This window comes from Sinocyclocheilus rhinocerous, unplaced genomic scaffold, assembly GCF_001515625.1.
Source record: "Sinocyclocheilus rhinocerous isolate Xijiao unplaced genomic scaffold, SAMN03320098_v1.1 scaffold495, whole genome shotgun sequence".
NCBI classification, from domain to species: domain Eukaryota; kingdom Metazoa; phylum Chordata; class Actinopteri; order Cypriniformes; family Cyprinidae; genus Sinocyclocheilus; species Sinocyclocheilus rhinocerous.
The window spans coordinates 333672-357384 of NW_015629560.1; the positions used below are offsets into that span (position 1 = coordinate 333672).

General features: G+C 35.2%; 3 protein-coding genes across 3 annotated transcripts in view; all 3 read right to left on the reverse strand.

Moving 5' to 3' along the window:
• The window catches only part of LOC107739219 (calpain-1 catalytic subunit-like), a 13487-nt gene extending 6538 nt beyond the window's left edge, over positions 1-6949 (reverse strand). The window contains exons 1-10 of the mRNA XM_016551244.1: positions 6851-6949; positions 6348-6620; positions 5999-6071; positions 5788-5906; positions 5567-5700; positions 5132-5306; positions 4814-4885; positions 3784-3869; positions 2398-2472; positions 2155-2315 (exon numbers count right to left, since the gene is read on the reverse strand). Of these exons, the coding sequence (XP_016406730.1) occupies positions 2155-2315; positions 2398-2472; positions 3784-3869; positions 4814-4885; positions 5132-5306; positions 5567-5700; positions 5788-5906; positions 5999-6071; positions 6348-6584 (1132 nt within the window). The 5' untranslated portion in view covers positions 6585-6620; positions 6851-6949. The remainder of the gene's footprint in view (positions 1-2154; positions 2316-2397; positions 2473-3783; positions 3870-4813; positions 4886-5131; positions 5307-5566; positions 5701-5787; positions 5907-5998; positions 6072-6347; positions 6621-6850) is intronic.
• Positions 6950-8345: 1396 nt separating this feature from the next.
• Positions 8346-13907, reverse strand: LOC107739222 (calpain-1 catalytic subunit-like). Its single transcript, XM_016551246.1, has 9 exons — positions 13878-13907; positions 13537-13711; positions 13305-13379; positions 12072-12157; positions 9708-9782; positions 9464-9624; positions 9105-9271; positions 9006-9017; positions 8346-8899 (listed from the first exon to the last, which is right to left on the reverse strand). Exons 2-9 carry the CDS (start codon positions 13687-13689, stop codon positions 8690-8692), a joined length of 939 nt encoding a protein of 312 aa, XP_016406732.1. The 5' UTR covers positions 13690-13711; positions 13878-13907; the 3' UTR covers positions 8346-8689.
• A 2633-nt stretch (positions 13908-16540) lies between these two features.
• Positions 16541-18428, reverse strand: LOC107739223 (protein-lysine methyltransferase METTL21D-like). Its single transcript, XM_016551247.1, has 4 exons — positions 18029-18428; positions 17326-17398; positions 17058-17177; positions 16541-16838 (listed from the first exon to the last, which is right to left on the reverse strand). Exons 1-4 carry the CDS (start codon positions 18328-18330, stop codon positions 16731-16733), a joined length of 603 nt encoding a protein of 200 aa, XP_016406733.1. The 5' UTR covers positions 18331-18428; the 3' UTR covers positions 16541-16730.
• Between the last annotated feature and the right edge of the window lie 5285 nt (positions 18429-23713).

Sequence of the window (23713 nt, forward strand, 5' to 3'; positions counted from 1 at the left end):
CTGGCCAATCAGAGCACACCTCGCTTTTCAGAACGATAAAAATCTACGCATTTCAGAAAGGCGGTACAGTATGTGGAAAATAATGTGTTTTTTTAACCTTAAACCGCATAAACACATTTCATTACACCAAATACACAAAATAATGTTCTTTTTTAGCAACGTCATATGACCCCTTTAATCAAAAGCCAGAGAAAACAAACAAGATTTGAGAACAGATTTAAAACTGGCTAGTGAAGGAGGAAATGTCACATTTTACAGGCAAACTATTCTAAAGTTTTAGAGCTGCAGCTGAAAAGGCCTGACCACCAGAGCTGATCCTCCTTATACGCAAAATACGCAAGCTGCGTAGGGCCCCCGAAACACCAGGGGTCCCCCTTGCTCTCAAAGATGATTTAATTTTAGTTTCGTTTTTTGAATTTGGTCAGCGGTTATAAATGCTGTGCGCTGTCGCCCTTTCTACTTAAAAATCAGTCAAATCATGTAATGTGAATGTCGAACAGTCTTGCTCGAGACTAAAAAAACAAGTTGAAAGCGTACCGAGCTGCGGAAGAGACACTGTTTCTCAAGCGCTTTCCGCGAGCGCGATTCGAGACGGAGTGAAACACGGACAAATGTGTTTCATTCATTCGTTCATAACCACTCATATCCTCTCCCAACATCGACACAGTTTTGCGTAGGGCCCCCAGAAGTCTAGGATCGGCACTGCCGACCACCCTTGGTTTTACAGTGACAACATGGGACAGTTAAGAGAAGCTGATTACTAGACCTAAGTGCTCTTTGAGGAGAGTAAGGAATCAGAAGATCACTAATGTATTTTTATGCAAGACCAGATAAAGCATTCTACACAAAAACAGCTATTAAAATAAATTCTAAACTTTACAGGAAGCCAATGTAAAGATGTTAAAATTGGAGAAATGTGTTCCCTCTTTTTTGTTCCAGTAAGAAGCCTTGCTGCAGCATTTTGGACCATTTGCAGGTGAAAGATCGCCGTTTGAGGCAGGCCACAGTAAAGGGAATTACAGTAGTCCACGCGTGATATTATGAAAGCAGATCCAAATCTTTATGGGGCAAAAACTGTTTCACTTTCGCAATTGATCTCAGATGGAAGAAACAGCCCTTTACCACTGTGCTAATTTGTTTCTCAAAGTTGAGTATCAAATCAAATGTAACGCCAAGATTTCTTACATAAGGTTGTATACTGGCAGAGAGAGACCCTAAATTAAAAACAGATGAAGACCTTGAGTGGCCTAAAATCAGAATTTCGCTTTTGCTTTTGTTTAATTGCAACAGTTAGCCATCCGACATTTTATCTCCTCTAAACAGTTGTAGAACACACCCAAAGAATCACTACTCTCAGTTTTTGCTGGAAGATAGAACTGTGTATCATCAGCATAGCAGTGGTAGGAGATCTTATATTTCTTAAAAATGGCACCCAAGGGAAGCATGTAAAGTGAAAAGGGAAGAGGGCCTAAAATGGACCCTTGAAAATGTCACATTTTACAGGCAAACTATTCTAAAGTTTTAGAGCTGCAGCTGAAAAGGCCTGACCACCAGAGCTGATCCTCCTTATACGCAAAATACGCAAGCTGCGTAGGGCCGGGAAGAGGGCCTAAAATGGACCCTTGAGGCACACCGCATGACAAGGAAACCGACGAAGAAGAAAACTTCCCAATGCTCACTGAGAAGGTTCTGTCTTTGAGGTAAGAAGCCAACCACTGCAGAGCGACACCCTTGAATACCTACCACCTTTTCCAACCGATGTAACAGAATACTATGATCAGTTATATCGAATGCCACGCTTAAATCCAACAAAACAAGCACCATATATGAACAAGTATCGAGAACTTGCAAAAGGTCACTGCTAACCTTCAACAATGCAGTTTCCATGCCACGCTTAAATCCAACAAAACAAGCACCGTATATGAACCAGTATCGAGAACTTGCAAAAGGTCACTGCTAACCTTCAACAATGCAGTTTCCATGCTGCAGAATATCTAAAAACAGAATATCTAAAACGCAGTGATCTAAAACCCGACTGAAAAGTACCTAAAACATTGGACATACTGATATAGGAATTCAGCTGACGATAGACAACTAGTCTGCATGAATCTCTCTCTCTCTCTCTCTCTCTCTGTGCATTTATATATGAGCTACCTTTATTATTGATGCAGCCACCAGCTGTAGTCCCAGATTCCCAGATACCATTGTAGCATGTAGTTGTCCAAATACATTTAGAGGAACTGTCCAGAAAATCAGGTCTGAGGCAGCAAATATCAGTGTCTTCGAAGTTTTTGGTGAAGTCCTCCATTGACATCCTGCAGTAAAGTATGTTACTGAAAACATTTGATTCATGTTTAATGCAGTGAGGTCACATGTAAAACTACAGTTAATACCCACCAGAACTCCCCGTCATTGGCCAAAGAACGACATTTTGTTAGCTCCTTCTCACTCACTTTGTTCCACAACGGTGACCTGAAAGTTATACAACAGCATATTAAAATATTACATGGGCTTGTGCTACATGAGTAAAGAGTAAATAACAAGTAATAATGAGGAAATAATATAGCAAATAAAGCTGAAAATCCTGGATATCCATTGAGAGTATATTCAGGTGAGTATTACTGCAAATAGCTATATTTGACCTTTTCATCACTTAAGAAATTAATATGCTTCTTGTGTATTTTATGTATATTCTCTAAAAGATTATAGCTGGCTTTTCAATGGCACCAAAATAATATGTCTACCATGCTGAATACCATATTAATTTATTTTTCTTGGGTTCTTTTTTCCACAATATCACAATTTTAATACATTTTGAAAAATTGCGCTACTGGGGGTTTTGTGTGGAAGTTGCCTTTTTTGGCATTTTGCTAAATTTATTACAAAATATATCAGGTGTTGTTTTTTTCTTTTACTTTTTTCTTTCTTTTATCAAAATAATAACAGTTAATAATAAAAAAAAATTTAAGTCATGAAATTGGTCATTACAGTCTTGTTAATCAGTATTCACACTAACAGAGATTAAATCGTCAAGCGCTGTTGGATTTTCATTTGCTTGAAAAACCAACATCAAAGTTCCATCACCAACGGTCACTGTCATTCATATCACCGGAATTTGCTAACTCTCATTCATTGAATGACTATATGAATTAATGACTTTCTATTGTCTTTGTGACAGGTTGCCTTTAGTCAGACTTTTGTAATAGGCTTTCCCTTTATCAAACAAAAGCAGTGACATCATTTTTTTAGTGGGGAAAAAGTACAAAAGAACAAACATCGATTAATTTTAGGAAAAGAGTTGTTGTGATGGTTTGTTCTGTAGTCTCCTTAAAACATTCCAGTCTGTTAAAATGACAGAAATCTGTATGACAATTTCAAATATTGTTAAATGAAGTTCCAAACATATAGGAGAAGCCTACTCATTCGGTCCTGTCAATCATTATTTCAAGCGTATAAGCAGTCACTGAGCCGTCTCAGTGACAATTCTTCCGGCACCCCACAAATATAATATCTATATAATATGACGAGGACGTCATGATGAAGATGTACTGTGTAGCACGACTGAGCCATTCTATTAAGCTACATTTAGTTTTAAAGATCTACTATTTGTAAGTTAAGCAGCTAACTTTGTTGTTTAGCATACTAAAAACCTAATACAACTCTCAAACCTCTTCAAGAATCCAAGTAACAAAATAGTCATGAATTATCCAGTGTTACAAACAAACAATGTCACTTGATCAATGTTGTGATTGGTTAATCTATATAGTTTTTTGTGAGTCTTACTTGTCACTCCAGGCACCGTTCCACTCGCCTCTTCCCCACGGATTCAACACTCTCACCAGCCTCACTGGTTTTTCTTGGCATGTTACCTGTTAAATCGCGACATGTTATTCAAAACTCTTCAAACCCTTATCGTGGTTTGCTACTTATTCTGGATGTCACCTAAACTCAGACTATGCCATAGGTATTTCACCAGGATCATTATGAAATATCCTTTTACCACAGGACTGAACTGTCTGTACACAATGCTTTGAGGACAAACATTATTTCAAGAAACTATTCTTGCAAAACCACAGACTTGACGTAACAGGACATACCAAAGTGTGGAGCTCATCTGGAGCCGAGGGCAATTAGTAAATAAACACTGGTGTACGCCATTACAACAACAATTAACATCAGAACAAAGCGTGCCTGTTGTTGCTAAACACCTTTTTTTATATTATAAGCCTGTCGATATGGATGGATTATAATTATATAATAACTAAGTATTAACTATGAAAATCAACCTCATGCTTAATGAAAACATTCCCATTACATGTGAAGACAGGCTCCAGAACAGAGCCTTGAGGGCGCTACTTGGGAATGCAACAAAAAGTAAAGTGCAAGGAGTTTTAAAACAAAGTCTCAGTTAAAATGAGTTAAAATGATTGAATGAAAAATTGTTTATGGTGAACAAACTCAGAAAAGATTGCAGTTGTCAGACCTCTAGATTTTGACATTTCTAAAGGGATTCAAGCTTTTTTGTTATGGAATTGTCCAAGGAACAATTAGCAATCTACCTGTATCTATCAATCATCTAAATGTGTATGGCCACTGACATTTTAATTTTTCCAAATTTTACCTTAAACACATTTCTGAAAGGAATTTTGTGAAAAATGTCAAACGTCAAATATGCAAATGGTTGAGAATAAATTGCTTAATTTTTAATTTTAAGAAATTAAGGGATGTGTTCCTTAAAGCAACGCTGGAATGCATAACTTGCTATGTAATCTGATGGTACTGTGATCTGACATTTAATTCTGTGCAGACTTACCTTAAAAACCCCCGTCACTGTATATGCGTGGCCTTGAACAATACCATTGGGTAATACATTCTCAGATTTTTCCTGATATGGTTTGAAAAACATACATATCATATTAGTAATGCTGCCAAAGTGAAATATGTAGCAGGAAATAAAAAAAAAAGATTGTTTTATGTATTACATTGTTGTAAAACATTTTACTTTATTCATTTAGATTTAGTTAGACTTTAATGCAAAACCTAACAAAATTATTCAATGACAGTGACTTAGATGTCATGATGATAATATCTGTTACAGTAATTAAAGATCAAGCCTGAGGTCACCACCTACCCCCTGATGGGAGCCACAGGCCATCAGAGCCTTAGTCTTGGCTGCACGGTCCATTAGGTTCCACAAATCAATAGCAGGTTTTTCTAGTTCAAGGCACACGTGGACGCCACCAGTGAAGTCTAGCAGAGCTTCAGATACACGACCAGCATGCATGTCAGCATAGGAGCCACACACCCTGTAAAAGGCATTCTACATATCAAGTATATACTAAACATGCTGTTGAAATACTCAAATTTTTGATGATTATAAAATGACTGTTATTTTTGTGACAATGTAAGATGGCAAATACTTCCATCTGTAAAGCACCTTTAAAATCAGGTTACATACAAAACATTTACTGAAGGCCATGAAGTCTTGGTGAAATCATTTAATAAATAAACAATCTGATGCATAATTTGAAGAAAAATAATTTTACCACAACATACTGTTACCTACTTGGCATAAGCTTTCTCCAGTAATGCAGGCCAAAACTCATTAGATGTTTTTGAAAGAACAAAAACGGGTTTGCCATTGATTGTTGGAAGTTTGTCATCAATGACCACGTCAATCCATTTCCCAAACTGCCAGAACTATACAAAATAAGCACAACATAAGGCTTAAGGGCTGATGTAATTTTAAACAGCATTCAGTTATACTGAACAGACCAAAGAACTCACCCTGAAGTGGAATATCCCTGCATAATCTTTACCAAATGACTGGTCAGCTGGCATGACCTGGTCCATGATGTCCTTCTGAAATGTTAAAGCACCAACTGAAGCAAGAAACCAGCAGTTTCCTGAAGAAAAAATTAGCAAAACTAGTGTTTCAATGAGTTGACCAAAGGCTTTCTGGTGTATATGCCTACTAGAAATACATAAATAAACATACCTAAATAAGATCCTTGGGAATAGTCAAACCGAGACACCCCCTGTACAATGATCTGAGGGTCTGACACTATTTTCTAAAAAAAAAAAAAAAGATTGTGAAAATACCGAGAAACTTGGCCCAATGATTTGGGAATACCAGAAAAGGACATTTAAATTCAGATAATGCACTTCGGGTCTGCTTTCAAAACACTTGAGATGCCTTCCCACAATTGTAAATCAAAAATGCTGAGAGATGTCACAGGTGAACCTGTTCTGACAAGCCCTAAGAGACATTCTGCAGTACTTTACAATGATTCTTTCAAACAAGTTACAGAAGGACTGAAGATGGAAAGTGAATTCAGGTAACTTACTGATGGTCTCAACCACTCGATTTGGTCCAGGTCCAATTTAAGTTTGTTCTTTGGGTCAATGGAGCTGCTGTCTGGAGGGAACTTGTCATCAACAAATCTCTTTTGATTGGTGATGCAGCTCTTCTTCAACTCCTGGTAGTCCTGATCCAAGAATGTCAAAGGGTCGTCAAGAGTGCCCGTGTTGTCATTTGTTGTGGATTCATTCTTGGGTTTCTTGTTTACACGAGGTGGAGGCATTTTTTTCAGTTGCAAAAGTCTGTTTCTTCGGATAAACTATAATGAAAAACAGATGAAGGCGTCACGTCTGGTGATATGTCACACCACTATGTTATGCTATGTTTTGTTTTCAAAGGGACTCTAGACTTGTTTGACTAGTCTGGGAGTGTAATCTTGCCCCTTTGAAAAATATATCTTGATAGTTATTCAGAGACATACAATATAATTAGTGGATAAACTCAATTTTGAAGATATAGTATATTTTACCTTCAAAGATAACAACTTACCTAAATGAGCAGTCTTCTCCTACTAGATTTGATCACTCTCTTTGTTCTGCCCTATGGCTCTGGAATTCTGTGCTCACACTGAATGATGTTTTCAGGAAGTGTGCAGTGTTTTGTTCTGCACAGTACATCACGGCACAGGTATACCATTGCGCAAAAGATTCCAAATTCCTCCCACCACTGTTGTATAATTTACAGAACAGTAAATTCCACCATGTATAGACTTAACTCAATATAGAGAGATATCAATATAGGCAAATAAAAGCAGTTTGAATCTCAAATGTTTTACAATTAACTTAGAATGAAAAGTCAGTGTTTATATAATAGATCATTAATAAAGAAACTGCATTGGATTGGTCCTAAAAACAGTTAAAATTATATGAGATTATGAAAATACAGAAACTCAAGCTACTGATCTCTTCACAATCCTCATTTTCACACCGGAGGCTTAATATGAGCCCATAAACCACCTATGTATTATTTTTAATTAATATGTAGTTTATTTTGTTCATATTTGGTGCAGAAAAGGGGATATCATGTATGTTCAGGTGTTTTTTTTAATGGGAATTCTTATGAACATAAGACAAACAACATAAGATTATGTGACAGTTATAACAGTGTTATGAACTCAGTGTGGGTTATATTTGTGGTTTGGTTTCTTCGTTGATTTTCTTTTGTGTTGTACATCAGAGGTTGTGTGAGTCACACCACCATCATTGAGGTGTTTCACCGGCATTTTTTTGGGGCATGGGCTCCTCTCCTCGTCTCGTTTTCATTTGTTTAAGATGTTTTCTTTCTTTATGCTTTGATTTTCTTTTCCTTTAATAAATGTAGATTTTTTGATAATGTATCTGAGGCGTCGTGCAGCGAACTGAGAGGCAGCAATTTTTTCTCGGCAATCAAGTATTGCTGCCGATATGCTCACAGATATGCTCCCGAGACAACTGCTCTACCCACGATCACCACACAAAAATACAAATATTACATTACACCAACTTGTCTCAAAAGGGAACAAGCAGCTACACCTAACAAGGGAGCACCAATACGAATCAAAATTCTCCAATGATAGAATTTGCAAAATCACTTACCTTCTAAATACTGGCTAGGATACAGCAATGTATACTTTCCTTCTCCTCAAACAAACAACCAAATCAAAAGCATAGTTCGTTCAACAACGATGTACAAAACATCCCAACACATTTGGTTAAACAACGTGGCAAATTTTCTTACAAAATAATCAAACGCAACAAAACAAAGCACTTCCAAAATATGTCGAAAACACAATGGGAATTTCCAAAAGATCCCGGGCGAGCCCCCATTTGTCACGGCTTGCAATCCAGCTATGACAACAGTAACTAGAAAAAAAGTAACTTAAAATGAGAAAAATAACTAGGTATAAAGTCATGAAATAGATAAAGTAATATGAAAAGAGTTATAAAATAGCATAAATAAAGTACAAAACAAATGTATGTTTGCTTTCTTTAAGCAATTTTTTAATACACATGAATACAAACTCAAGCTGTTAGTTTCAAATGACAAAAATTATAAAACATTGGTGTATTCCTCTAAACCTGGAATTCTGAAGCATAGTGTGTGTATGCACAACATTCTATTTAGACCTATGCATTAAACAATGATTTTGAGAAACCCCATTTGTAAAACAGACATGAAGTGCAATGTCTATATATTCATGTAAAATTACATGATCAGGGACTGAAAGCAAAAAATTTTTTCACTAAGGTTTTGCAATAATGTGATGAAAATAAAATAACTAATATAAAATCAATGCACTGGTGTCTTTCCATTCAACTGGTGTCCCACTGATTGTTCCTTAATGATTCCTTAATTTCTCTTAAGGGATCCACTCTTTAAGAAGATGGACAGCATGAATTTTGCACACTCATTAGGATTTAGAGTGGATGGTACAATGAGATACTCTCCTGGTTCAAGCTTGAATAAATTCATCACATGTCTTGCTTTGGTAAATTTCTCACTAGCTTCCACATGACGTTTATTATAGAAGAACTTGGCTGGGAACTTCTCATCTTTCATCTAAAAGGGAATGAAATATAAACTTGTATTTACCCAACCACTTTATTTAGAGATACATATAGTTAATAGAGTAATTAAATCTATGTATGTATTAGAATTTACTTGCCTCTGGTGGTATCTGTTAAAGTCGAAAATAGAATAATAACACACAATTAATATGTGGAATCAAAAATAGTTGTATCCTTTGACTTTTGATAATACTGACCGCAAAAACACTGAAGCCGATGGAGTAGTTAGAAACAAGACTTCTGTATCTGTTTTCATGTTTCTGCATGAGGGACACCAGTATGTTTTCAGGACACTGGCCTCTAGCACATTCCTCATCAAGAACCTCAATCCTAATCCGAAACTGAGGGTTTGTCCAGAAAGTCTCTAAAACACATCCAAAGAATCAGACCTTTGTGTTACACATATACACACTAAATCGCCAAAAGTATACACACTCAAACATTACACAGATATGTTTACTTGTTGAACATTTAATGGTTTTCAACATTAATAAGGCCCTCAACATATTAAGATTACACTCACTCCTCACTCGCTCTCATTATAGACATTAAATACCTTTATTACAGGGGCGGCCACCAGCTGTAGTTCCAGCATCCCAGCTGCCATAATAGCATGTGGAAGTCCAGCTGTATTTAGAGGAACTGTTCAGAAAATCAGGACTAAGGCAGCAAATATCAATGTCCCTGAAGTTTTCAGTGAAGTCCTCCATTGACATCCTACAGTAAAATATGTTACTGAAAAAAATGTATTCATATTTAATGCTGCAAAAGATCTATCTGAAAGTACAATTAATGCCCACCAGAACTCCCCATCAATGGCCGAAGAACGACAATTGGATTGGTCACTTTCACTCACATTGTTCCACAATAATGACCTGAAAGTAAAAAAAAAGCATATACAATAATAGATTGGGTTTTGTTATAGCACAATAACATTGGCTGTGCAGATATCTCAATCCAGTGGTGTGATTGAGAGTATATTCTCTACCAGGGATATAGCACTGGAAATAAAATTTTACCTTTGAAGCTGAATATATTTTTGTAGTAATTTAAGAAATTATTTCTCTAAAAGTGTATAACTGACTTGAGGAAAATAAATAGCAAATGTTAACAATTACACAGCAAGGATTGATGGACTGAGAGTTAGCTTAGATGAGTGCGTCAACTTAAAGTCAATTTTAATATTAACCATCTATTTAAATGTTTATATTATAATAAAGACTGTTTTTTATTTTAACAGACTGGAATGTTTTACAGTAAAACATCTCATAAATAAACTTTTTTTTTTAATCCTGAAAGTATTATGTTTGTACTTTTGGTCTTTTCCCCCACAAAAACAATGATGTAATTTCCTAGAAGATGATGTCACTAATGAACTGGCTTTTGTTCACGAAAAGGACAGCCTATTACAAAAGACTGACAAAGACAACCTTTAAACAAAAGACAACAAAAGCGGTCTTTTGTTGCCAGGTGAATGCTGGCGATATGAATGACAGTGACCGTTGGTGAAATAAAACAACAAACACTGTTAGTGTGAACGCCTTCTAACAGGACTGTAACTCCATATTGAAAACATATAAGAAAAAACTATTCTAAACTGATTACCAATTATTAATTAGTATACGTTTCATTAGCGAAATAAAACAGAACAGAATATTTTCAAATAAATTTTAGACTGTGTGGACATGACGTCAAAAATGTGCAAAATTTGCCCCATTGTTCACTTATTTGTAGGAATAGTATATAGTAGGAATGACCCATCTAGTTAAAGGGATAGTTCACCCAAAAATGATAATTCTGGCATTAATTACACACCCTCATGTCATTCCAAACCCGTAAGACCTCTGTTCATCTTCGGAACACAAATTAAGATAGCACCATGTGCATGCGTTGTTTACGTGCAGGATACTTTCCAAAACACTGAAAAAATATATATACTAATTTTTTTAAGATAAGTGGTTGCAATCAATTTATTTTTATTAATTTACAATTTAATTTATTAATTTATTAAACAAATTTAGTTGACTAACTTTTAGCAAAATGTGTTTATTTAAATGTAGCTAAAATAAATTGATTGCAACCACTTACCTTAAAAAAATTTTGTAAATTCAATGAATAATTTTTTTTCAGTGAATGGCGCTATAGGGTGACGCGGAGGAGAAGAATGGTTGAATAAAGTTGTTATTCTTGTTTTTTGGCGCACAAAAACTATTCTCATATAGCTTCATGATATTACGGTTGAACCACTGATGTCACATGGACAATTTTATCGATGTCCTTTCTAAGTTTCTGTGCCTTGATCATGGTAGTACCCTTGCTGTCTATGGAGGGTCAGAGAGCTCTCAGAATACATCAAAAATATCTTAATTTGTGTTCCGAAGATGAATGAAGGTCTTATGGGTTTGGAAAAACATGAGGGTGAGTAATTAATGACAGAATTTTAATTTTTGGGTGAACTATCCCTTTAATGTTAGTAAGCTAAGCTTAGTATAGACCCGAAATAGTATGCAAGATTAAAATTAGTGTCCCACAACATAGTATGCTGAAATTAGTACCCTAAAGATACCAAGGTGTTCTACTATTTCCATGCACACTTACATGGCTAATATAGCACAACCCCTTGCATTCTGGAGGAGAAATCGATTCAGAACTATGAACACAAAAATTAAAAAAAATACAGAATTTTCATTTTTAGGTGAACTATCCCTTTAATGTTAGTAAGCTAAGCTTAGTATAGACCCGAAATAGTATACAAGATTAAAATTAGTGTCCCACAACATAGTATGCTGAAATTAGTACCCTAAAGATACCAAGGTGTTCTACTATTTCCATGCACACTTACATGGCTAATATAGCACAACCCCTTGCATTCTGGAGGAGAAATCGATTCAGAACTATGAACACAAAAATTAAAAAAAATTATAATAATCTCTCGAACATGGTATTGGTGAGTTGCTTAAACAGGTCTGCAGTAAACATGAAATTAAATTAAATGTGGATTCCAGTGACAGGATGCACGTACAGCTATGCAACAAAATGGTTTTGCAATGTGATAGTGTGTCACAAAACTAACCAACTCTTCTGCTACACAATAAAAAAGTAAATATTAGTAAATATACAATGACACTTCATACATCAGTTAGTGAGTTTCATGTGACTCTTACTTGTCACTCCAGGCACCGGACCACTCGCCTTTTCCCCAAGGGTTCAACACTCTCACCAGCTTTACTGGTTCTCCTTGGGATGTTACCTGTCAAATTCACATACTTTCTGTTCAAAATGCTTATAATGAAAGTCTATGAACCCTTACTGTGGGCTTGTTACTTTTCTATAGAATGTCAGATTCTACTGTCACAACAGCACTGACAGCAGTTCCGATCCCTAGCCTTCATAGAAAGCAGCCACCCATTTGCCTATGCTCAACAGCTCCATGATTATTAGCTATTACAGAAGGTTCCAACACTCACTGATGCTCCAGAAGGAAAAACGATGCATTTAGAGCCGGGGGGAGAAAACCTTTTGAATTTGAAGATCAGGGTAAATTTAACTTATTTTGTATTTTGGGAAACATGTAAGTATCTTCTGTAGCTTCTGGAGGGCAGCACCAAATGAAAAAAATATGATATTTAGGCAAAATAAGAAAAATGTACACCATACAGTATGTAAACTTGTAAGTGGGGTCATTTTTATAAATACAACTATTATTTTCTCTTGTGGACTATATGTAAACATCTTTTACGTGAAATTTCTTATTCAGGTCAGTACTAAATAAACAATACCAAGCATTTTGTATGATCCCTCTTATTTTGGTAAAATAATTAACATTTTGCCGATTCTGCAAGGTGTATGTAAACTTTTGACTTCAACTGTACGTCATGAATTCTGTATGAATTGACTGTATGAATCTTTGAATGGTTAGGAATTATGCTGATTCGTACTAACATTTACTATACCCAAATTGATGGGCTGGTTGAATAAATTAATCAGACATGAAATATATGATTTGTAAGTTTAACAGTAAGTTAGAACTTGGGATGCGGCTTAATAAGCTCGTTATTCACAGTCTGAGAGGTTCCTCAAGCCTTCACTGGGTTTTACCCATTTGAGCTGTTCTATGGATGTCGACCGTGTTGTGTGCTTGACATCCTTAAAGAGAACTGGAAAGAGGAACTTTCAAGAACAAAATTTAATAATTGCTGGACATAAGAGCAAAGCTCCACACCCTGGCATGGCTAAAACAGGAGAAATCGCTCCAGGCCCATGAACATCAAATCTGACTGTATAAGAGGGGAACTCAGCTGTAGGAATTTGCACTGGGCGACAAAGCATTTGTATTTCTCCCACCACTGACCTAATTACATGACATTTAAATGACATTTAATTCTGTGCAAACTTACCTTGAAAACCCCTGTCACTGTATATGCATGGCCTTGAACGATGCCATTGGGTAATACTGTGTTTGCAGATGTATCCTGATAAATATATAAATTAAAACATATTATATCATTAATGACACAAAGATAAAATACGGTTGTATGTATAATCGGTGCTCTGCATTGTTTCTTACTGTTGTTTATATTTAGTTCATATGAATGAAAGTTTCAGACTGAGGTCACTGGAACTGCTTACCCCACGAGAAGTGCTGCAGCCCATAAGGGCCTTTGCTTTGGCTGCACGGTCCATCAGGCTCCACAAATCAGTGGAAGTTTGTTTCAGTTTGAAGTACACATGGATGCCACCGGTGAAGTCCAGCAGAGCCTCAGATACACAACCAGCATGCATGTCAGCATAGGAGCCGCACACCCTGTAAGAGGCATTGCAAACATGCTTATGATGTTGGATTCTTAGAGATTAAATTCTAATGTGTTACAAACAAAACATATAATAAGGGTCATAAACTCTTATAATTATGGTAAAAGCATATATTTATGTTAAATGAAAATGAAAATATTTAACATATTGGCACCTACTTGGCATAAGCTTTCTCCAGTAAGGCAGGCCAAAACAGTTACTGAACATCTGAAGATAGAAAGTCAGTACAGGTAACTTACTGATGGTCTCAACCACTTGATTTGGCCCAGATCCATTTTAAGTTTCTTCTGTGGGTCAATGGAGCTGCTGTCTGGAGGGAACTTGTCATCAACAAATCTCATCTTATTGGTGATGCAGCTCTTCTGCAGCTCCTGGTAGTCCTGGTCCAAGAATTTCAAAGGGACATCAAGAGTGCCTGTTTTGTCTTTTGTGGTGGATTCATTCCTGAGATTTTGGTGGTTCAAACGAGGTGGAGGCATTTTTTTCTTTTTGAAAAATCTGTTTGTTTGTTTTTTCAGAAAATAAAAAAAGTTTAAAGTTGTTTGCGGGCTTATAATTAGCAGACAAATTAAATTCTTTAGATATAAATGATATTACTTTACCTTCTAGGATACGACGACAACTCTGCGAGTTCACCTAAATGAGCAGTTTTCTCTTTCGACTTATTCTTTTGTTCTGCCCTAGGCTCTGGAGTTCCGTTCTGACCGAAAGCTGTTTTTAGAAAAGGGCGCAGCATTATGTGTAAAAGGTTTTTCCTCCCACCTGTAAAACTGCGTAACAGTAATTACCACCAAATATAGCCCTAAGTCTGAACATAGAATGTTGGTAAACTAGTAGGCTAAATGTTGTTTATATATAAGTATTAACGAAGAACCTGCATCTGACTAATCCTTAAAAAAAAGTTACATTTATACGAGATCATGAAAACACAGAAGCTCAAGCTATTGATCTCTTCACAGTCCTCTGTTATTTTCCCACCACTAAATTTAGTACAAGCTTTATTTTAAGTCAGTTATATACTGTATTTGCATTGATACCAGGTAAGATCAGGTGGTTCGAAGTACAATCAGTTGAACATTACTGTTCAGTATTACTATTAGCATTTGGACAAGCTTCTGATATTGACTCCATAATATTTTTGGCACAACAAAACACTCCATTAGCATTTTTTTCCCCCAAAGACAACCCCAATATATATATGTATATACTTTAACTGTACACTTTCCACAATAACATAAATCCCTATTATTTTAAATTTTAAAGTCATATTTTTTATATATATATATAAATTTAACACATAAAACTCTTAATGTTTCCAAGTGCCAACTCTTAATGTTTCCAAATTGAATCACTGAATTACAATATAGTAAATTCAAAGGAGAAATTGTCACATCTGACTCTGTAATTAATAATGATCCAAATATTTAAATACAAACATTAATAAGAATCTAATAATTAATAGATTAGCTTCAAATCTCAACAATTGCAATTAAAGTCAAAGTATGTCTGCATCCAGATGTAGCTCTTTAGTTACTAAAATCTGAAGAAATTCTGAAAGATTCCACTTATTGTAAACATCTCCACTGTACACTGCAACCACAACTTTGCTATCTCTAATGCGTAATGCGTTCAATAACCCAGAATAACAATGGCCAAAACTGACCCTCCTGTAAAAAAAAAGCTGCAACAGCACAATCTCATGTTTAGTGCTACTTTTCTAGCATTTTCTAAAGGTTTTTTAATTATTTTGTCTTGTCACAATAGTGAACCTGTTCTGACAAGCCCTAAGAGACATCTTAATTGCATGTTATTTTCAACAAGTTTTTTTTCTCAGTTCTTTCAAGCAATAATGCCTATTTACTTTGAGATCTTTTTTTAAAGTTACTGAACATCTATCTCTAATGCGTAATGCGTTCAATAACCCAGAATAACAATGGCCAAAACTGACCCTCCTGTAAAAAAAAAGCTGCAACAGCACAATCTCATGTTTAGTGCTACTTTTCTAGCATTTTCTAAAGGTTTTTTAATTATTTAGCATCAACTAATTTTAGAAAGTGTTTATTTACAGATCACACTCAGTTTAACATTCTCTAAATCGGTATGTAAAAAAACACATTTGAGATTTATTTTTGCCAGTTAACACACACAGAACCATTCACTTTATTGTTTGCCAGTTAACACACAGAACCGTTCACTTAAAGGGTTAGTTCACCCAAAAAATGATAATTAGACTGCGATTTACTTACCCTCGAAGCATCCTAGGTGTATATGACTTTCTTCTTTCAGACGAATCCAGTCGGAGTTATATTAAAAATGGTCCTGGCTATTCCAAGCTCTATCATTGCAGTCAGTGGGTGTTGCAGTTGAACAGTCCACAAGTCGTCAAATAAAGCTCGCGCATTCATAATAAAGCGTGCCGCAGACGGCTCCGGGGAATGAATAAAGGCCGCCTGTAGCGAATCCATATCCATATTTCAAACGTAATAAACACTTTTCTCTCACTTCCGCTGACTGTCATACACTGAAGCAGTTCCGGCGGTGTTTTTTCTTTAAAAAACACATGGATTCGCTACAGGGGGCCTTTATTCATCCCCCGCGGCCCGTTTTATTATGAATGCGCGCGCTTTATTTGACGACTTGTGGACTGTTCAACTGCAACACCCACTGACTGCAATGATAGAGCTTGGAATAGCCAGGACCATTTTTAATATTACTCCGACTGGATTCGTCTGAAAGAAGAAAGTCATATACACCTAGGATGCTTCGAGGGTGAGTAAAACACAAGCTAATTTTCATTTTTGGGTGAACTAACCCTTTAAACCTGTTTGTCTGCAAAGACACATAAGCTCACATTAAGGCCGACCTCCCATACCACATAATAAGCACTTAAAAACAGTTTGTATTCATATGGTTCAGTGTCAAACATCTGACCAACAACACCACAGTCCATTGAAACACAAACACACACAACCCATCCTCGCCATTTCAAACAGAAGAGCAAATAAAGCCATTCAGTCGACTCTTCGTCGCAGGTGGAGAATGCGAATGTCAGGACTGTTGAACTCAGGGTCTTGTTTCTCAGATGGGATCTCCTCTGACTGGAATTCTTGCAGAAGTAGCTGTGAAACAGAGTATTTGATGAAGAATAAGACAATAGCAGATTTAGCATGGCGATGCATTTAACTGGCTTTTAACTCATATAATTAAATATATATAATCTGAATACCATTACTTGGAGTTGGAGCTAAAAGACCAACTGGTCTAATACACTCTCATTAACATGTGCCACTAAATATGACAATGTAACTATTTAGTGTTTTACAGTTTGATTCTCTTACCTCAAAGAATCTCTTTTCTATTTCAGGATTTACACCAACAGTGCGTTGCTCATAGCAACAGATGATACACGTCTCTGGTCCAGCCAAGAGTTTCAGAGTCTCCACCAGTGGCTCCACAGACTGTGGAGTATACAACACTGAGGCTATTAAACCAAGTACTGTTAATTATTCAGCACTGCAGAGCTAACTATTGCTGTATGGGAACACAGGTTTAAGAAAAATTAAGAAAAATAAATAAATTATTGTGTAATATTCATTGTTACAGTACCTGCTCATAGTAGATACAATCAGCCATCAGAATATAATGAGGAGGAGGTAGAAATTCTTCGACATTTCCTCCCCTTTTAAAAGGAAAATGTTTCATAAGTTGTCATTATTTCATAATACATTTTCATGAAATAAAAAAAAAACTTTGGTAACACGTTATTTTAAGGACCCATTCTCGCTATTTATTTACTAGTTGCTTATTAGCATGCATATTACAAGCATACTGGCTGTTTATTAGTATTTAAAAACCACATATTAATGCCTAAATATGTATGACCATATTTTAGATCCCTTAATCCGACCCCATACCTAAACTTAACAACTACCTTACTAACTATTAATATGCAGCAAATGATAAGTTTATTGAGTGAATGTGTGTTCCCTATTCTAAAGTGTTACCATAACTTAAATTGTACAAATATATTTTTGTTCCACTGTAGAAAGCAAATCATACAGGTTAGGAAAATATAAATTAGAGTAAATGATGACAGAATCCAGATCTGTCACTGTGACATTTGCCCTATGGGTGCACATTATTAAAATACTTTTAAATCAACCACATTTATGAATAATATTTATTAAGAGGAATTAATCAAAATCCTACATAATACACATTTTCTTAAGTTGTTTATTATGGCCATATATACATCTTATCGGTTTTAATTTAATAGAGGAGTCCATAGGGCACAGCATTCATAACTCACCCCAGAGTTGCAGCCACGAGACCCACGAGTCCTGTTCCTGCGCCCAGTTCAATAATGTTCTTCGAGGACCACGTACTAACACCAGACTGAACACAGCAAAATTGTTCCGTTTCGAGGTATTTTGACAGGACAATAGCAGCGTCCCATACTACACAGCCCACGTCCCCTTTGCTGCACTGATACATTCTTAAAACAGAGCCGTCATTTTTCTCTATTTCTCGAACAAAATAATCTTCCGAATCCTCGTCAGTCGCCATGTTCTTTCTTAGCTCGCTGAACACTGAACAAACTACGTCACGCATCTGCGTGACATCTGATTCGCGAATTATTTTTTCTTCTTCTTCCTACTAAAAGATAGAATGGACTCATAATACTGGTATGAGTATTTATGTAATGTTGGGTATTTTAGAAAATATTTTAGATGATTTTTTTTCATTTGTAGTCTGGAGGTATTTTACTTGAGATAAAACAAATACCCAACATGAAAATAAAAGAAAAAGTTAGTTTTTGGAAGCCATTTGCTATAAAATGCAATTGTAGTAAGTCAGTCGACTCTAATTTGAATCGTTAGAATTATGCTATTTGTACAAATATTGGCTTGTCTACAGTGTTATTCTTTATCAGAGTATTTTTTTATTGTTTATTATTGTTACATTTAAGCTTATAATCTCCGCAAACAGCAGATGGACCAAATTAAAGTTTATTGAGTTCAGTGGCGTATAAAATTTCCCGAAATGCTTGATCAGTAGTAGCAGATCATTTGCAGACAAACATAAAAACTAGGTTAGTCTGCTGCAAGTTAGTGATTTTAATACAAAGCTTCCAAAGCTGCAGATGAGAGTTTTAATACGTACCACAATGTTAATACATATTTGTGACACGTACGTGACGTATGCACGGTTTTGTGATTGCTGTAAATTATGATGTATGGATTTGTTGTTGCTGTTCTTCGATATATTGTAGTTTTATATAAAGCCACTAGATGGCAGCGCAGACTCATTCATACAGGTTTTATTTTTTTATTTTTTTATTGCTTAATGTACATAACAAGACAGGGAACAACCAACAATGTAAGACACTTCCATTGAGACAAACACAGAGTTTACATTAAAGAAGAAGAAAAAAAAAACATAAAAAACAAAGAAATAAACACAAGGAGCAAGGATGAAAACAAAGATGTAGTCGATGTAGACATTATAAAGAAAAAAAAAATACTAAAGTAATAATTTGACAAAGAGAAGCATAACTTTTCAGATTGTCTGTTATGTTTTTTGAAGCATTTGAAGCTCTGAAACATTTTAGCAAACTCACATAAAAATATATTTTGCATACCTTATTATAACCTTTTATTGTAATTCTAACTCTGTATTTATTAATGAAATCATTATAAGATAAGAAAAAGCCATTATCATCTAATAAATCATGAATAAAAAGAATGCCTTGGCTATACCAATCACTTTTAAACAGATATTTCCTATTAATAATTACAGCCCTATTGTTCCAAAGAGTGGAGTTGTGAGGGGAAAAGTTGTGGGTAAATATCATTTTCCAAAAAAGCAGTACTTGTTTATGAAAGTTAGATACCTTCAGAGGAATTTTGCAAGGGTCGAGATCACATCTCAACACAAATTCAAGGCCGCCAATATTTTTTAAAATGTGGTTAGGAATATGGTACCATATTGAGTGTGTCTTTGTTAAACACTCTTTCAACCATTTTATTCTGCATGTACCAAGAAGAGATTCAAAATCAATGGCTCTCAAACCTCCATGTTCATACTCTTTCACCATATGGAATTTACGTAAATAATGTGTTTTATTTTTCCATATAAATTTAAATAAAATTGAATTCACCGATTTAACTACTCTTGGGGCAGTATACAAAGCTTGAGATAAATAAATAAGTTTGGATATTCCCTCAGTTTTAGTCAAGAGAATTCTACCCAATATAGATAGGTCTCGAGATAACCAATGATTTAAGGATTTTTTCATACTTTCTATTTTAGAGTTAAAATTTGAGTGTTCTCTATTAACAACATTTTTAGTAATCATAACCCCTAAATACTTTACCTCTTTTTTCACTGGAAAGCCCTCTATATCGTCTAAGTTACAATTATGGATCGCCATTAATTCACATTTTTGAAAGTTTAGAGTCAGACCTGATGCCTTTGAGAAGACAGATTTTTTTTCAATAACTAATGGAAGCACCTCTTTATTTTTAAGAAATAAAAGAGTGTCGTCTGCAAATTGGCTTATAGTAAAGGTCCTACCAAAAATGTCTATGCCTATATTATCCTCAAAATTTTTAATGAATAAAGACATTCGTTCGACTGCAAGATTAAAAAGTAATGGTGAGATAGGGCATAGTACAGGTTTGTATAATGAATTTCTTTTTTAGTTGCATTTTTCCCACACTATATAAGGTAGTTACAGCAAATTTCAAATTCAAAATTTAGGTAAAATTCAAGCGTCCCTTACAGAATCGTCACTACATAGGAACTATGCTGTGCTGGCAGGACCCTTAACTTCTCCACGCTGGAAAGGTCCACACTTTTTGGTCATGCACTCTGACATTGACAGCATCACCTAGACTCAGTACAGGTTTCTGACTTCACTGTGGCAGTTGTAGAAGAATGCTTGTTTACCTTTCACTTCTAACCTTTGCATCTTCTGGCCAGGTAAGTTTCACTTATCCCAATGCTTCTCTGCTAGAAATCAGAGTGTGTTTTCTCTCTCTCTCTCTCTCTCTCTCTCTCTGTTACAATGTTCTTTACTTAAATTCTTTACAAGAAAACTGGACCACCACTATCACTTTCCAACTCATGTGCAGTGCCAAACCAGTTATTAATAATAGAATGTATTTAACACAAGTATCCCCTTCAATTGAATTTTATCATTATTATGTGAAATCTATGACACTTATTGTCTTCTCACTACATCTAACACAGTGTGTCCACAGAGAAGGGTTCAATCATTCATATGCAATAAAATGGATAAATATGTTTTTTTTAATGGTGAAAAAGAGCTTGTTTTATCAAAAGCAACACTTAATAATGTCTCATATCAAAGCACGGTTGTTTTTCAGTGACACATGCATGTTTCATAAGGTTTCAAAGTTGTGTCCCCACTTTTTGTCAACACCGTCAGACATTCAATAAAATGTAATAAAATCAGGGAATATCAGGGGCAGCTGTCACTTTATCAAAAGCAACACTTAATAATATCTCATATCAAAGCAAGGTTGTTTTTCAGTGACACATGCATGTTTCATAAGGTTTCAAAGTTCTGTCCCCACTTTTTGTCAACACCGTCAGACATTTATTAAAATGTAATAAAACCAGGCTATGTCAGGGGCAGCTGTCACTCTAAATGACCCCCTCGTCACATTTCTCCTCTGCAGAGTGCATCAGTGTCAGACAGGCTCTGCTTTATGGTTTTATGGTTTTAGAATATTTTAAATCTTAATGTTAATATTTCCTGTGTCACAACCATGATATGTCAACACCATCTTCCAATTTCTGAGGAAATTATTTGAAATATTTAGATCATTGTATTCTCCTGAAGCAGGTTCTACTGTCTGCTAACATGAGAATGTGTTTTGAAATGTTAAAAACGTCTTGACTGCCGTTAAAGATAAAGCTGAAGTTATATTACACAGTCCAAGGTAAAAAAGCACATTTTGATAAAAAAAGAGAAAAGTTGGGAGGTTGAATCAAAGCATAGCTCAGTAGCTTAGTACATATAAGATACATAAATGTAGTTTCATCTGTCCGTGTACAAGGTTTTATTTTTTTCGATTTTGCATCCTGTTTTGTCCCACTTTTCAAGACTCAGTGATCAGCAGTTCTCTGCTGTGCTGTCTGCAATGCTTACAATATGCTGCTGATCTCCATACATCATTATTGCTAACCTTCCTGCTAGCTGCTGGCTGACACTTTTAGGGTTGTAGAATATATAGGAGAGCTCAGCAAGGCATTTTAGTCACATCCTGGCTTGAACCCTATATCAATAGACACTGTACTGCGACTATTTTGGGAACATATTTTCCCTTGGTCAGTGGTTCCCAGCCTTCTTCCTGAAGCCCCCATTAACACTTGCATGAAACTGACCCAGGCATTTGAGTCTGCGTGCTGTGAATGGTGATAGTTGTTTCTTTGGTGTCAGCTGTTTAAATGACTCCTCAATTATCACGTGTGCATCATCTCCTGTATCAATTAAGTTAAATGATTTCTGATCTATTTTCATTAGTGTATTACAGTGCTAAATAAATGCAATACAAGGACATATACCGGTAATAAATATTTAAATAATAATAATAGTAATAATAATAATAATAGCTTATTCATAAAGAAAAAAAAAGAGAGAGAACACAAGCACAGCTTTGCAGGAAACATACCGTACACTGAGAAATATGAGTAAAAACTGTAAAATTTTGTAAAGACGCTAAAAAAAACTATTAATAGGTTAACAGTAAGTTCCCGTACTATATACAGTGAACAAATGTAAAAGATCTAACTACACATTTCATGTAAATTTTAGTTTTACAGTAAAATGCTATTAAGTGTACAATTTCTAGAACAAATCAGCGTATAATTTACATTCAAAAACTGTACATTGATATCCCTAGACCTATGTTTCTTAATAGTTTTTGTTATCAGTTATGTTCATTAGGGTTTTATGTTACATAATCTGTTGTTTAATGAATGTTTATTGGATTGTTTTTTAAATGTCGTGTTTTAGCATAATGGTGTTTTGTGTTTGCGTGAATGACACTGTGCACCTTGTATATATTAGTATATTCTTCAGCTTGTTTATTCAAAGCAATTCAGAAATTAAACGAGTCACACTAAAAGTTTAATGCTTTACCATATTTGAAAATATGTACCACATGCACTAAACCCTACCCTGAACCTAACCGATAGTGTTAACAGAAATAAACAATTTGAAGCAACTATGCCAGTTTAGATTATTTAAACTTTTTTTTTTACCATAGCCTGTACTCAAGTGCAAGTGAAGTGCTGTAGGTGAGCTACAGAGTAAGAAATTATGCAAGAAAATGTATGGAGCTATTTGTAATGCAAATGTCAAAATGTATTAACTTAAAAATCACAGCATAGCAAGTTTCCAAGGACTCGCATGAAATTTTGTCTGAAAAGCAATAAAATATATATATATATTTTCAGATGGAAACAATAGTGAATGGAGCAAAAGAAGTGTTTATTTTAAAAAAGCAATAATGCTCTTCCACACACAAGATAATGGCAAAAGATCAGTCAGGAAAATATTGAGAGCAAGTAAGAGCTAGTTGTTAGCTCTTAAAAATAGATACATATATTCCCCAGATATTGAAAGGGAGTAGGTCAAATAGCTGTTTAAGCCAGCTAACATTCATTTTGGCTCATCACCAAAATATGTATAGGCTATTGCTTCAGCCACAAGCTTTTAATTATACTTTAATGTAATTTTTATTTTCAATGATCTGAAAACAGTTCACAGACACTAAAATTAGAAATTTGGATAAAACGGGTGTTATTCCATTGAAAGGACAATATATAGTATAGATGCAAGACTTTGTTAACAGTAAGTTGCTTTAGACAAACGCTGCAATAAAACCTACACTCAACTTGTAAGTTACATAGTTTGTATTTACATTTATGCATTTGGAAGAGACTTTAATCCAAACTGACT

Excerpts from the sequence above, each read along its gene's own strand:
- LOC107739223 (XM_016551247.1), bottom strand. The coding sequence starts at position 18,330 with ATGCGTGACGTAGTTTGTTCAGTGTTCAGCGAGCTAAGAAAGAACATG. Across the intron at positions 17,399-18,028 it reads CTCGTGGCTGCAACTCTGGG|GGGAGGAAATGTCGAAGAAT; the intron begins GTGAGTTATGAA and ends TCCTTTTAAAAG. Across the intron at positions 17,178-17,325 it reads ATTGTATCTACTATGAGCAG|TCTGTGGAGCCACTGGTGGA; the intron begins GTACTGTAACAA and ends TATACTCCACAG.
- LOC107739222 (XM_016551246.1), bottom strand. The coding sequence starts at position 13,689 with ATGCATGCTGGTTGTGTATCTGAGGCTCTGCTGGACTTCACCGGTGGC. Across the intron at positions 13,380-13,536 it reads GCTGCAGCACTTCTCGTGGG|GATACATCTGCAAACACAGT; the intron begins GTAAGCAGTTCC and ends TATATTTATCAG. Across the intron at positions 9,625-9,707 it reads GCCATTGATGGGGAGTTCTG|GATGTCAATGGAGGACTTCA; the intron begins GTGGGCATTAAT and ends ATTTTACTGTAG.